Source organism: Leuciscus leuciscus, assembly GCF_965113295.1.
Source record: "Leuciscus leuciscus genome assembly, chromosome: 15".
NCBI classification, from domain to species: domain Eukaryota; kingdom Metazoa; phylum Chordata; class Actinopteri; order Cypriniformes; family Leuciscidae; genus Leuciscus; species Leuciscus leuciscus.
The window spans coordinates 31498197-31514077 of record NC_138739.1 but is presented as its reverse complement, the minus strand read 5'-3'; the positions used below and the strand labels follow the sequence as shown (position 1 = coordinate 31514077).

General features: G+C 35.8%; 1 protein-coding gene across 1 annotated transcript in view; it reads left to right on the top strand.

Annotated features, from left to right (window-relative positions):
• LOC309475408 (complement receptor type 1-like) overlaps positions 1–15881 on the top strand; it is a 179455-nt gene that overhangs the window by 10227 nt on the left and 153347 nt on the right. Inside the window, exons 11-24 of the mRNA XM_082138169.1 lie at positions 2258–2434; positions 2536–2718; positions 4839–5073; positions 9090–9232; positions 9347–9514; positions 10286–10480; positions 10560–10733; positions 10806–10982; positions 12192–12368; positions 12450–12605; positions 12743–12922; positions 14005–14199; positions 14632–14817; positions 15244–15444. Of these exons, the coding sequence (XP_081994295.1) occupies positions 2258–2434; positions 2536–2718; positions 4839–5073; positions 9090–9232; positions 9347–9514; positions 10286–10480; positions 10560–10733; positions 10806–10982; positions 12192–12368; positions 12450–12605; positions 12743–12922; positions 14005–14199; positions 14632–14817; positions 15244–15444 (2547 nt within the window). The remainder of the gene's footprint in view (positions 1–2257; positions 2435–2535; positions 2719–4838; positions 5074–9089; positions 9233–9346; positions 9515–10285; positions 10481–10559; positions 10734–10805; positions 10983–12191; positions 12369–12449; positions 12606–12742; positions 12923–14004; positions 14200–14631; positions 14818–15243; positions 15445–15881) is intronic.

Sequence of the window (15881 nt, the reverse complement as noted above, 5' to 3'; positions counted from 1 at the left end):
GATGAAAGGCTGAATACTATATTAATATAGACATAACTCCTCAGAGATCAGATGAGTACATATTTAATTTTCTCAAAAATTAAATGCAGCCAAATGTCAAGTAGAAACAGTCTAGGTGAAAGGCTGAATTTAGTGTATTAATACAGACATCAACTCAGATGAGCATTTAACATTTAATTTAATCACAATTAAATGCAGACAGAAATAGCTCAGATATAGAACTTGGTCTGGATGACAAATAGAATATATTATTTTCATACATCTTCTTTCAAAGCCAGACAAATATTTAATTTATCAGAATTAAATTCATATTATATTCTCAAACAAAAAGAACCACAATAATAGTCTACAAACACATGATTAGTTTGCAAACAATCATAATAGAGAAAGAGAGAAAAGGAAATTCCCGTCTGCTCAGTTCCCTGTGTGTATAAATATATCAGACCTATTAATCTACACGTTGCCTCGGCAAACGCGCGATCTGAGCCACTAGATTCTTATTGCAGAGATGCAGACTCATAATCTACGCGCTGCCTCGGCAAACGCGCGATCTGAGCCATTAGATTCTTATTGCAGCCCCGTAATCTACGCGCTGCCTCAGCACACGCGAGATCCGAGATCGAGTCACAGAATCTTTATTGCAGACCCGTAGCCTTAATCTACGCGCTGCCTCGGCAAACGCGAGATCCAAGCCAAATAATCTTTCTCGACTTTCTTCCCTCGAGAAGAAAGCCAACAGGAGCAGAGCTAAAACTCTCGAAGTGCATATGTTACACGTCAGGAATTATGAATGAATACTGTCAGCCCCATTTTACTAGAGCTGACCGTGCATGCTCTACTCCCAAACAAACAACACATAAATCGCGTGTATCCCCACTCGTAATGAAGCGAGGGCGGGGAGGAACACACGATCCAAAATGCTGTTTGCTCGCCATTATATTCCTGTCTAGATATATAATATGCTTGAGGACAAACAACAATAAATAGACAGAGACAGATTTCACAGAGAGCGCTTGCTGAAGACACAGAAGCTGACAATGTTTGGTCTGGGTGCTTTATAGCTTCCTGCCATGACGTCACCCGCCTATACGCCATTGGACTGATTTTACAAGTGCTTCATGATGCAATCACGCAATGCGTTCCCATAGCGTCAATCTCGACGCAACGCGAGTTCCCTTGAAAGGGAACTTTTTATTCGTTTTGACTGTTCATGTACACGACAACTGGCAAACTTTTGAAAACGGGTTTCAGTGTGCACGTTTTTGAAAATTATATTGTTATTGTCTTGGTGTAAACTACAAAAACGCGCATTTGTGAAAGTGGTTACTTCATGTGCATGCGTATTTTTAAAATGATCCCCAGTCACACTTCAAAACCGTGCCAGGCCAGTAGTTGACGATGTCAGATTGTAAAGAAAAACGATGTGCCTATAAACTGAACATCTAATACGCATGTGCAATTGCGCATGACATCACCATTTTCACAAATTCACATTTTTGTAATTTACGCTGAGACGATAACCATATCATTTTCTAAAACTTGCATGTTAAAACCCGTTTTCAAAAGTTTGCATTTCCAGGGCTTAAAAACGTCATTGTCGTGTAAATGAATGATGTCGTGTAAATGAACCCTTAGGCCTAGTCCACACGTACACAGGTATTTTTATAAAGTTTTTCCTCCTCCTTTTAAAAAAACATTTACGTCCACATGAGAAAAATGAGAAATAGTCCTCATGCTATGTCTGTCATTTATAGCAAACCATCTAGTATTAATTTCGATCTCAAACATATTTATTAAAAGAAGTTATTACTCCACCTCGTGTGTGACGTCATAAACCAACATGGTTGAACGACCACTTTGCGACAATAAGATTTCGGGAAACAGTCGTGACTAGCTAGTTGATTTATTCAACGATGCATCGTACTATGGTAGTTAAGTAGCGAGTTACGTCGTTGTACGGGAAAACACACCCCTAGTTGGCTGGAAGGTGTGTGTTCAAAAGTGTAAAGCACAGGTAGTTCCAGTCAGTTTAATCACCGTTCTGTATTAATGTGCATGAAGCGCAATCACACACACACATACAGACAGTCACTTGCACTCAGAGACTGGAGATCATGCTTTGACCAGAAACATTCAGGAGCACAGAAATTTGTTGTCAAAGGCTGCCCCAAGACTTTTATTAGTATAATCGCGGACACTAAATGCTGCTCAAAAATGTACAGTATATGAATGTAATTTTTGTTTTTGTTTTGTTTAGGTGGGATCTGTCCAACACCTCCGTATCTTCAACATGGAGACTACAACATCGTCAATATGGAAAAAAATGTGATTACAGAGGTATCGTACATTTGCCAGTCTTACTATGTGCTGGACAAGCAACAGGAATCTTATAAGTGTGTGGATGGAAAATGGGAGACTCCTCCGAAATGTCTGAGTGAGTCATTCAATTACAAATGAATTCTCTTTTGCTTTTTTGTAAAAACAAATCTCTAATTGTTTTGTATTGTTTTTCACTGGATGATGTCTCTGTCATAGGACCTTGTGAAATTGATGACATAGTTGAGAAGTACAATCTACAGCTCCCTACAGAAAAGGTCTATATAACGCATGCTAACAAGTATAGGCTTAACTGTACGGCTGGATGGAATACTGCAAGTGAGATGAGAGCATATGTGGACGTGTCGTGTTTTAATGGGTATCTTCAGATTGACAAAAGTTGTGAGTAATGTTTCTCATTTTCAATCTGAATTAGTCATGTTGGTGTTCTGTACATTTATTTCCTTTTTTTTTTTTTCAGGTGATACACAAAATAACTGAAAATAAACTAGAGTGGTAGTTGAGGTAATGTAACCCAGTTCGATTTTAAGAATGACTTCTAGTATTTACTTTCAGATGTTTTTAAGCACTAAATGTTGATATATAAAATGACTACTGCTAACCCAAACTGGTGAATATTAAATATTTTCAGTGGCCTAATAATGTAAAAATTCAGCATGTAATTATGTTTATGAAGACGGAGAGACACACTCAAGCTTGTATCTCATTCTCATTCAGCTACAAATATTACTTATAGAATTATATATTATCTCTGTCACAACCACCAGCTGGAGTGCCCATGATCTCCCTCAGAGGACACGTCTACTTCCATCTGCTTTCTCAACATGAACTACTTTTCCCATAATCCATTGCTCGGAATAACTAGTGTTTTGATTACTTTCACCTGTGTGTTATTATTTGATTTACTCTTACCTATATAAGCCCTGTGTATTCACTCATTCGTTGCGAAGTCTTGTATGTTGTTACACTGCATTTCTGAGCGTTATCATGGTTTCCTGTGTCTTGGTTTTTTGATTATCTTCCCGTATTCTTGATTTTCCTTTTTGCCTGTGTTTTCGACCCTGTTGCTTTTTTAGATTGTTTGACCCTTTGCCTGTTATATGGATTATGATTCTGGATTGTCCCAATAAAGCTGCATTTGGATGTTCAACGCAAGTCTCTGAGCCGTTCGTAATAATCTTAAAGAAATTGTTTGTATTTATTATCTTTTAATATTCATTTAAAGACCCTTGTGATTAAAAACATGTAAGTAATTATAGTGACTTTGGTGTGGATTTTAGTTCAACATATTTCTTGCATTATTTATGCATTTTATTTATGGAAAACATTTATTTATGCAAACTCAGCAAAAATAAGTCACCTTTTCAGGATACTGTATTTTAAAGATAATTTTGTAAAATCCAGATAAACTGTACAGATCTTTATTGGAAAGGGTTTAAACAATGTTTTTCATACTGGTTTACTAAACCTTAACAATTATTGCACATGCACCAGTGAAAAAGTCCTTAAGACATAAACAATTTAGAGAACTGAACAATTTATGATAACTGAACTGAGCTGGACGATGACATCATTTCTTCAGAGCTGCTTTATAGATAAACTTAATAATTTATGATCTTTACAACTGAACTGAATTGACACAGAACTAACTTCAGCTGAACAACAGCCGAAACTGACTGCTACTGTTGATATTGCCAGCCTGAGTTTCCCAGAAATGTTTCCCATTCCTAATCCAATCTGATTTCTGACCTGTAATGCTGCCTGGATCATAATCATACACTGTTTGGTCGTTGGCCAGAGGAGAACTGACCCCCGACTGAGCCTGGGTTCTCCCAATTGGTTTTTTTTCTCCATTCTGTCTCCTGATGGAGTTTTGGTTCCTTGCCACTGTTGCCTTGGCTTTTGGCTTGCTTAGTTGGGGACATTTAATATTCAACAATATTATTGATCTGCCTTACTTAAGGTGGACGATGATGCAATTTTCTTCTAGAAACAAACTTTGTTGTATTATTTTCATGTTATCACTGTGAAGTTGCTTTGATACAATCTTTATTGTAAAAAGTGCTATAGAAATAAAGGTGACTTGACTTGACTAATGTACAACTTGAGAGGCTGTTCATGTCCAATTTCTAATTATGTCCAATAACACCAATGAGTAGGCAGCATTAATGTGGCATCTTCCTCCATTGACGTCCAAACAAAAGTAGCTGTGTATTTGTCATGATCCCAGCCTTTGTTTCTCTGGCTCTTGTGTTTCTCTTGTGGTTTGTCAGTCATTGTTTGCTGCAACATGCTCCTGTCCTGAGCTTCTTTATTTGCCCTGGTTTCCTGTTTTTGTTTCGTTAATAAAAAAATATTTTATTTTAATAAACGTATTAAATTAATAAAATTTTCATGATCAATGACACTGTGTTTCCCTGTGTTGTGTGGGGACTTTTGTGTTATTTCCTGTCCTAGTGCCTTTGCATGATCCTAATTGGACTCTGGAATATTACATTCAGCTTTTAAGGTGGGTGTCATGGAGAAGGTTCATGCTGTACCCACCATGCCAGAGTCCCCACTCATCTTGGCTACCACACCTGGGTCTTCAGCCAAGATGGCCGCCACGCCTGAACCTCCAGCCGTCATGGACGACACACCAAAGTTCCCGGTCGCCATGAACGTCGCACATGAAGCCATTAAGGTGGTCTCTATGAGAGTGAGACTGGCATCCAGCTTGGAGGACACACCACTGATGTTAGTGCATGCAGCCGGCATCCCTAGAACAGCGTCATCTAGCCCACTGGCCTCAGCGCTTTCAAGCCTGCAGGTGCCAGCGCTGTCCGGCCCAGAGGTCGTTCCCTTGTTCTCGGTACTCCCTGTTACGACAATGGCCATTGTGTGTATTTGGGCCGCACATTGCTCTTCAGCCAATGAGTCCGCTCCAGAGCCCACTTTTGTCCCTGAGTTTCTTGACAGCCTTGATGCGACCACAAAGGCCGTCCCTGAACTTCCTGTGTACCTCGACACGACCACAGAGGCCGTACCTGAACTTCTTGTCTGCCTCGACGCGACCGCACAGGTCGTCCCTGAACTTCCTGTTTGCCTCGACTGCAGAGGTCGTACCTGAACTTCCTGTTTGCCTCGACATGACCGCAGAGGTCGTACCTGAACTTTCTGTCTGGTTAATTGAACTTCCCGGCGGGTAATGTCATGAGGATCCCAGCATGTGTTCCCCTGTCTTGTGTAAGGACTTTTGTGTTATTTCCTGTCTTGCGCCATGTTTTGTAATTCTTTATAGTTTTTCAATTTGATCAGTCTCCGCAGGTGTGTCTTGTTAGTTCCCTTGGTTACCCTTGTGTGTTCCCAAGACAATTTACAACATCCCCTTGTTACCTTGTTAGCCTGTGTATAAATTGCCCTTGAGTTTCTCTTGTGGTTTGTCAGTCGTTGTTTGCTGTAACATGCTCCTGTCCTGAGCTGGATTCCCTGTTTGCTTTGTTAATAAAGTAGTGCTTGCATATCTCTGCTTCGTCCCTGCCTCAGCATTACAGAATTCTAATTGAATCAGTCTAATTACTAAGTTTGAAAATTGAATCAATAAAACAAAAATTTGCACAAAATAACCTCAAAAAATCAGACAGGCTCTGTCAACCAGTCATTTTTCTCTTCAGACAAACAATCATATCTTCATTTATGCTTTTTGAGAATTATTTACTCTAACTAAGAGCAAAACTGTCCATTCTATAAATCATTTAATTAAATTGTAATGTCTGCTCGAGCACCAGACTTTTTCAGAATTTTCACCTGCAACAACTGATCATATTTTCATCAATACTTTACTCTCACTTAGAATAAAATCAATCAATATTTAAACTTCTCAATAAAAGAAAAACAACCAATATTTAAACCTCTTAATTTCCTTAAATGCAGCATGGCAATAAGACAAGTAAAATTTCATTTGCTTTAAATTTTTTTGCTAATATTGTAGCACTGATATTGTAACCTTCAGCACTGTTATCAAAGTTATGATAAGGAAATATGACCAAATATTATTTTTTTTTATTATTATTTTTGATTTTAGTATGTTTTTCGGTCATTACAACTACTACTACTATAGCATCTACTGAGGCTTAATAGTATGCTAAATTTACACCCCTGTTGCTCATTCTTGCTTTCTTTTTTTTATCAAATTCATTTTCATGAATATATAATGAAATCACATGTCAAGGTTTTTATTATTTGTCACAAATTTTGGAAACAGCATTGCCAAAAATGTAAACCTCATTGAAATTGAACAGAACATAAAATGTCTCAAATAATATTTAGTTTGACATTTAGGATAAACGAAAAAAAAAATGAGAAAAAAAAAAGAAAAAAAAGAAAAAAAGAAGAAGAAGTTGATCCTATTCATTGATTGCGCCAAAACTCAGCACATGACAGCCATTTACTTATAAAGTTAAAGACCTTTGAGTTTAACATTTCAATGTTTACCAAAAGTTCACACTGTAAGATCCCGTAAATGACATCCAGCTTTTACGGTTTAAAAAAGACAAACATTTGTTTATTTTTTCAGTGTGAGATAAGGAGGGCAATCTAGGTCATCTGGAGACAACAACAGTTTTCTTTTTTTTAAGCACATATTGATTATTTAAGGGTCAAACTCTTCTTTTACCTCAATGTATGTTTTAGTAACATAAGTATTATGAAAGAATCATTAATTCATTAATGTAATAATGTTCTTCTTTAAATGTAAAGAACACTAGTCAGTGAAAAAAATCTAAATCTAACATGTTTAACCTGTAAAGCACAGCAGTGGACACATACAATATTTTGGAACTTTCTTTTTGCTTCCTGTTTATATGTTACATAAGTTTGACTTGTCTAGGGTAACTTGTCCTTTGGTTTGTCCAGATGAGAAAAAAACCTACTTGTGATGTGAACTGTAAATGAGAATTTCTGTCTTTTGGTGATTTTCCTTTAGTTGTGCGCAGAGTGAAGGCAAGCTATTATTTCTGAGGTTAATGTTATTCATCTTAATGTCCTTTTCAATTAGATTTTTTTTCTTCTTGAAAGCAAATGAAGCAAGGGTGTAGAGTTACATTCAAGCTATTTTAAGGTATAAATAAATAAATAAATAAAAATCACAGGATTAAAAAAAAAATAATAATTGTATATGTCATTTTTGTGATCAAAGATGAGTTTTAAGGGATACAGTTATTGACTACAGGGGGATTTTAAACAAAATATCCTTCTGCACGACCACAAAGTAGTCTGGTATAAAAGAGTCCTCCTTTTGACTTAGTAAATGATTCACTTTTTGATTCCCCATCATACAAACAGAGTGAGAAAACAAGTTACAGTCATTTGTGAAATGAGAGTTCAAAATGAGAGATCCTGTACAATTCATCTGCTTTTCCTGTTTTCTATTTTCTGTTACTGTTGTGCAAGGTCAAGGTGAGTTCAATCATTTTTAGTAGAATGATATTCGTATTATATACACATCCAACACTTTTAAATGACCTTAAGTTGTTTTAAAGAGTGTTGACTACATCTTTGTGTAATGTTTGTTTGTGCTTCTCAGAATGTCGTTGAGAGGATATTATATGAAAACATAGAACCAGTTTGGAAAGCTTCATATTATGAAGATGAAACAGTGAAAGTGAACAGGTTTTACTGGTATAGATTCACTGCTGGCAAAATTGGCTTTCAATAAAACATGGCTGCCTATTCAGAAGAAAGGTGAAAAAAATTGAAATCAGTCCTACATGACTAGAGAAAATGTAGAATGTTCAATGTTTTTTATTATTATTATTATTATTTATTATTATTATTATTACAGAAATTATCAGAATTTAGATTTTATTTAATTCTGATTGGATTATTTTCCAAATTAAAAGTAACAAAATAAAGATGCTACATGTACATTTTAAATATTTGTTTAAAAGTTTGAAAGTGTTGTGAATCTTCTTCAATCTCACTCATTTCCAATGCTCTATGGGACAGATTCATTCACCACAATATACTTTATGAAGAACATAAGCGAACAGTGTAAATATTGTTTGGTCTGGTGTAAGAAAAACCTCTCTTTGACTTTAATAAATGATTAACTTGTTGATCCCCAAGCAGACAAGAGTATCAGAGACAGACCAACAAAGATACTTGTGAAACTCCTCGGCTTCGTCTTTTGGTTGTTTTTCTTTATTGTCTTTTTCATTTTGATTTTATTGACTTGAAAATAATTGTTATATTATATGCACTTCCCAAAACATTTAACTGTATCTCTAGAGAGTGTTGACTAGTTGTGCAAGTACTTCAGCATTTAATATACACAGTTGTGTCGTTGTTTGATTTCTACAGAGATAAAATGCAGTCACCCAGGGGTCACAGCAAATGGTGATTTTAGTCTTATATCAGGGTCTGAGTTTGTTTTGAGCAACAGTGTTGTATACTTGCGAGAAAGGGTAAATGTGCTTTATGCCTTTTATTCTCTTTATATTGTATGAAATGTATGAAGGCCCTAAATGGACATGGTGGTGGAAACAATTTAGGATGAAAGAAAAAAATATTTTTCAAATCGTTTGCGTTCCCTTGCAAAACTTCTGTGTTCTCTAGCAAAGATGCTTGCGTTCTTTTGCTAAACCTGTTGTGAGCTCAGGCAGACGGTCCCTTCAGACTTTTCTCTCTGTCGCCTGCTCATAGAGACCAATTTATATTATAAACTCATTTTGAGGAAAATTGGGTTGTAGCTTGTTGTTACTATGATTGGAAAGTGATTGGAAGATTACAGAGGAGGGAAGTTATGGTGATGTTATTCACTTTGAGTGTGTATCTAATGACAAAAAGATAGACGGAAGTAGTGACATTCACTGCACAGAGATGGGCGAATGGAGTCACCCTGTTCCAAAGTGCAAAGGTTCATTCCATTGTTTATTTGTTTGTTTGTTTGTATCTTCTCCCAATGATCACAGATTTCTGAGCTTTATTCAAAATAATTTAACTATTTCTCTTCCCCTTGCTTTTCACACAGAGATAACATGCACAGCACCAGATATATCAAATGGTGATGTTGTTGAGAAAATGCAAGAATACCAGAGAGATGCCATATTAAAATACACATGTTCACAAGGGTTCAAACCTAGAGAGGGAATCCCCAGATGTGCTAAATTTGGCTGGACTCTGAACCCAGAATGTGATGGTTATGCACCAATATTACATAAACAATTAAAATGTGAAATAACACTAAAATTATTATATCCATATAGCTTTCATTATGCAAAAAAAAAAAAAAAAAAAAAAAAAAAAAACTCTTCACACTGAAACATTCTTAAATTAGATAGCCATTAACCTTAAATTCAAAACTGAATATTAAAATAAAGCAAGTATGCAGTTAATAAACTAAAATTTTATATTTCCAAAGCATTCAAGAAAACATTTGCTTGATCTTAGTTAGATCTTTTTTCTAAATGATGAAAGGAGTCAACACACCAATATTTGTAAAAAGTTGAGAAAATGGAATGAGATTATTTACTTTCTTCCTGTGATGCTAGAAAGTGTCCAACTGATGTCGTTTTCTAGGTTTTAATCAACTTTTTATTTTATTATTATTTTTTTTTTTATTGGGGAAAATCATGAGGCAACAGCATTTGCTGAGCATTATTATTTGGTAACTACAAAATCAGCTAAAAAAACCGACTTACTAATAACTACTTTCTAATTGCTTGCTTAATTTCCAGATAATAGTTTAGCAAATATATATAAAAGTTCTCAAAATAGAAAATGTGCTTATACTTATTTAGGGACTTATTCAAAATGTACTCTATTTATGGCAAGCTATATTTTTTCCTATTTTAGGATACAAAAAAATAAAAAAGTAAATTGTCAGAATCATTTGTTTTCCCCAAAAGACACACACATTTCACACATTTTTTATGCTTCATCTCTTCTTACCCTTATTTGTTTTGGGCAGAAGTAACTTGTGAGCTTAAGTCAACCACATTCGGAGTAAAAAAGATCAACCCAGAGGGGAAAACTATTTTCAGAGCTGGAGAAAGTGTGGAGATCACCTGCACTGAAAAACACTGGATCTTTCAAACAAAAGAAACCATCAACTCATTTACATGTGGAGAGAATGGAGAGTGGGATTATTTGCCTGTTTGTGCGGGTAAGATTATAGAGAAACACTTCTGCATTTAGTGCTGACCTTACCGCATGATATTAAAATAATGTAAATCTTGTTTCAGAAATTAGATGTGAAGTTCCACATGACCAGCATGTGTATAGGCCTGGATCTTACTTCTGGGGAGATCTGAAATTGGGAGTAAAAAAAGATTACTATTGCATGTCTGGATATGATAAAATGTCAGCAGAGGCCACATGCACACGAGACGGATGGACACCAAAACCACTGTGTGATGGTATGGGCTGATATTACATTTGTGCATATATTATGAATTCAAATTAGAATGATGGATATTTTTGTTTTACAGTAAAAATGTGTGCAACACCAAACATCCCAAATGCAGAGATTGTGGGAGATCAGAGAACACACTACAACATCAATTCAAGAATACGATATAAATGTCGTCCTGGGTTTGAACCAGAGCAGCCTGTACAAATCACCTGTAATTCCCAGACTGAATGGACAGGCTTACGGCAATGCACTGGTATGATTTTTGTATCATTAATGATTATTATAATTGATTTTATTTATTATTACTATCACTTATTATTATTCTCACTATTATTATAGAAATTATGAGAATTTTGATTTTACTTCATTCTGATTGGATGATTCTCCAAATTAAATGCAACAGAATAAAGACGCTACATTTTAAATATTTGTTTAAAAGTTTGAAAGTGTTGTGAATCTTCTTCAATCTCACTCATTTCCAATGCCCGACAGATTAATTCACCACAATATATTTTATGATTTGATCCAAGAAGAACAAGAGCGAACAGTGTAAATATTGCTTGTGCACAGAGTGGTCCGGTGTTAGAAAACCCTCTCTTTGACTTTAATAAATGATTAACTTGTTGATCCCCAAGCAGACAAGAGTATCAGAGATAGACCATGATACTTGTGAAACTCCTCGGCTTCGTCTTTTGGTTGTTTTTCTTTAATTGTGGCCAATAAGGCAAGTTCTTTTTGTTGTTGTTATTTATTTAAATGTCTTTTTCATTTAGATTTAATTGATTTGAACATAATTGTTATATTATATGCACTTCCCAAAACATTTAACTATCTCTAGAGAGTGTTGACTAGTTGTGCAAGTACTTCAGCATTTAATATATACAGTTGTGTCATTGTGTGATGTTTGTGCTTCTCAGAATGTCTTAGAGAAAACATTAAATATGGAAACCAGTTTAAAAATCTTCATACGCTGATGGTGAAACAGTGATAGTGAACTGCATGACAGGTCATATCAGATTATATTGTACATGTGTAACTGGTCCTATTCGACTGGCTCCTTGCTGGATTCGAGCCGGGGACTCCGGCATGGGAGACAGACACACTAACAAGGACTCTAAAGACCACAGCCTCTAGTGTTAATTGCTAGTCCATCTCTTGAGGCCAGGGGAGTGAGGTTTACACGCACAGCTCTTACTGTCCTACGACAGTTACACTTGTAAAGAATGTAAAAACATTGTGTTCACAGTTTTGAAATAGGGGTGGGATAATAATGGTCCTTTCTGTGAGGGTTAGGAAGTTTTCTTTCTTGGAAGTTTTCGTTTTTGTCTTTGAATTTCTCTCAGTCATACTGCCTTTATCTTGAATTTTTTCAATATTCAATCAAATCATTATACGTCTGCATAATGACGACTCAAAACATATGAGATCAGAATTTTTATGTTTTTAAACTGTTTCCTCGCAGCAAAGCAGAGATTGTGCCGTGATCTATCCGTGGAAAACGGGTTGATATACAGCCACCCCTCCAATGAAGAAGAAATCTTTTACACCTGCAACACGGGTTATAAACCCTTCACTGGGAACTGGTGGGATTCAGTGACATGCAGCAAAGGCTCTTGGTCTGAAGAACCTCGGTGCATCCGTGAGTTTTATTATTGTCAGTCTCAGGTGTTAGACGAATGATAGTGTACTGAAATGTGCTTCCTGTTTTCTGTCTTTACAGGGGAGGAAGAATGTGGAGCTTTTCCCAGTGTTCACCATGGAAAACTAAAGCAAAGCCTTCATGGAACTGCTGAAGTGAAATGTGATCCAGGGTTCATATCAACTCAGCGCTTCATTACATGTATCAGAGGTACATGGGAGAAACCAGTTTGTGAGGGTGAGCTTCTCAAACTCTTATTGCATGTTTGTGGAGCAGCGACAGCATATAGTGGAAAATAGACACTATTTATTGACGATGTAAATCTCAGTCTTACTGGATTTCATGAATTTCCATTAACATATTTATTTTTTTAGTGGGCGTCAGTTGTAACATTCCTCCAAAGGTGGAATATGCATTCATACCATCTAAACCTGAAGAATTTTATGCACATGGATCTAGTGTAACATATGTATGTCGAAGCTCATTGTTAATGAATGGGAAGAGTACAGTTTTCTGCCGCAATGGAACTTGGGAAGAAACACCAACATGTGAAGGTAAGGTTTTGATTGGTTATGAACTGTCTAATAAAAGGTAACTTTAATAATATAACTACGATAAAAGGTATTTGACAATCAAGAGGAATAACATCAAGTCCCCAGATAAGTTTGCCATACTGACAACAATAATTATAAAATAAATCAAAAACCCTGTGAAATCATAATTTGAGTGTTGGTAATTTTTGTCCATCTGCACTAGATTAATATGTTATTGTAATAATAAACATTATCAGCTTGCTGGTATACTGTATGCTGGATGACTCATCCTGCGCTACACAGTTTTTTGTCCAATCAAATCAATGCTCTCTAGAATCAAAATAAAATGAGTGTTTTGGTGCCATTGTGCTATACTCCTTTCTTGTAAAAAAGTTCTAATCTGAGAAAAAGGATTGAGTGATTTAAAAATGGTCACAATAATCCTCAGTGAAATCGCAAAACAAAATTATGATAGCAACTCTTTAAATAAAGTAGTAGGGACACTAAGTATAATGTACACACCTGAGTGCATATGAAGCTATTAATGAGGACATTTTTAAATAATGTATCTGACTCCACATATAGTTTTTTCTTGAGAAATTTTGGACACATGAGAAAGATGTGTACAAAAATAAAGAAATTCTAGTGCACTGAGCCATATAATGAAATTCCAGTAGATGGATCTGTGAAAATGGAAAATGGAGTGGAATGTTTTTCTGCACAAAAGAGTTACTTAAAATGTTATGAATCTAGAATCACATTTACTTATATAATGGGTAAAAAATGACTAGATCCATGATGAACAACAGCTGAGAATGATTGTGAATTAAGTGGAAAAATGTAATTTGTTTTATTTATTTATTTGTATCACAAATCTCACACGAGCTAACACACCTTAGGGTGTTATATAAAAAAATTCATGAGGTTGTTAGGGTTAGATGTATACTCCTTCTTTTACTCAAGTTTTCTTGGCTGTGATGCGGCTTGGGCAGTATCATATGTTAAAAATGTAATTGTTATGCTAAACCACTACTCACTGCAAGTTAGGGCCACATAAAGCTTCTCTGTGGATAAATATGTGATCAAATGTCTGCTTTCTCTAGAGGCAACGTGTTCTCTAAACACAACCGTGGAAGACTTAAAAATAAAGCGATTCCCTGATATTGAGGGTTCAGTCAAACCTGGACACAAGTTAATATTTTCATGCAATGGACAAGGGCTGATATTAAAAGGACAGAGAGAAATCACCTGTCAGCCAAATGGAGAATGGAGCAGCCCTTTCCCCAAATGTGTAAGAGGTAAGGTTATATGCTTACTTAGTTTAGTTTTATTAGCAGTGTTTGCAAGCATCACTATTGCTCATATTAAAGTAAATGCTCAACTTTGGTATGTAATTCATCGACACATCATATCTCTTGATTTGGGCCAAGAAGATATCCTAGCAACCACCCAGAATAACCTAGCAACAGCATAGCTACGCACTAGCACTGTGGGAGTGAATTTTACATGGATAAACGCAATTTTGATTCAAATTTAGATCTAATATATTTTATGGAAAAATCCACAGATCTATTCAATACAGAAAGACATTTTAAAGCATTTTAGAAAAATGACCACAAATTCTCATATTAATAATGTGTATTACATTAATAACATGTTCTATGTTATTGTCTTCTTTGGTGATCTAAAAAGAGTTTAAAAATAAATAAATAACTTTGCTTTGCCCTCAGAAAAATGTGGGCCTCCACCACAAGTGGACTCTGGAGATACAACAGAAATGACAAAACCTGAATACAATTCAGGGGATAAAGTTGAATACATCTGCTTTAATAAATACACACTGGTTCAGCGTCACCCCTACTCCAAATACTTGACCTGTGAACAAGGCGAATGGAGTGGGAATATTAAGTGTTTAAGTAAGTATGGACACTCAGCCCGATCTCATCCAAGGCGTCATATACTGACGCTTTTGACATTTCGTCTACATCCAACGCACATGGCACCCTTTAGCGTCAATATGAGACGCAGATAGATATGGGCCAGAAGGCGCCTCCTAGCGGTCTAACCCTAACCCTACCCCAGACCTAAACCTACCCATAACCGAACAAAGCTCTGAGCGTGTCAAATTGACGCTAAAGGGTGCCATGTGCGTTGGATGTAGACGAAATGTCAAAAGCGTCAGTATATGACACCCTATACAACAAAGACATGTGAGTCTTTTCTAACAGTATTGTTATTATTATTTGTAAGTTTGATGTAATCTTGTAGTTATAGGCTGTGTTGATGAATCAATGAATGTACTGTATATTGTAACAGTGACAGTGAGATGTTGTTTGTTTCAGAGCCTTGTTCAGTGACGGTGGAGGAAATGGATAAAAGAGGTATAGAGCTGCGATGGCGTGGACGGGAAAAGATATTCTCACCACATGAGGACAGAATCACCTTTGTATGTCAGAGGGGCAAATATTTAACAGACAGTAGTATCCCCCTAATACAATCCTGTAATGATGGAGTGATTAATTTGCCTGAGTGTGCGAGACAATGAGAATAAAACATCACTGATGCATCAGCTGTAATAATAAAAAACAAATGGAGCTAATCAAAATAAAACCTTTTTACAATTCAGTTTCTCTGTTTTGTAATTCTTGCAATTAAAACTAAATAAATGCTCAAAATCAACATGTTTAAAATGTGCTTAATTTTTTTTTTTTTTTTTTTTACCTGTAAGTACAAAGAGAAAAGTGCTAATAATCAAGTATTTTTACTATCACGCAAATACGGGGGAAATAAATACATTAGTTATTAAACTTTCTTTTTGCTCAGGGTTTCTGATTACAAATGTGATGACAGTGTCTGTGTCCAGACAAAGAAACACTGACAACATATAATGGGGATAAAAAAGAAGGCTGTCTATGAAGTAAATGTATCTCATTACTGGAATATTAAACTAAATATAGTAAAGTCTATCTGTGGTGCGCGA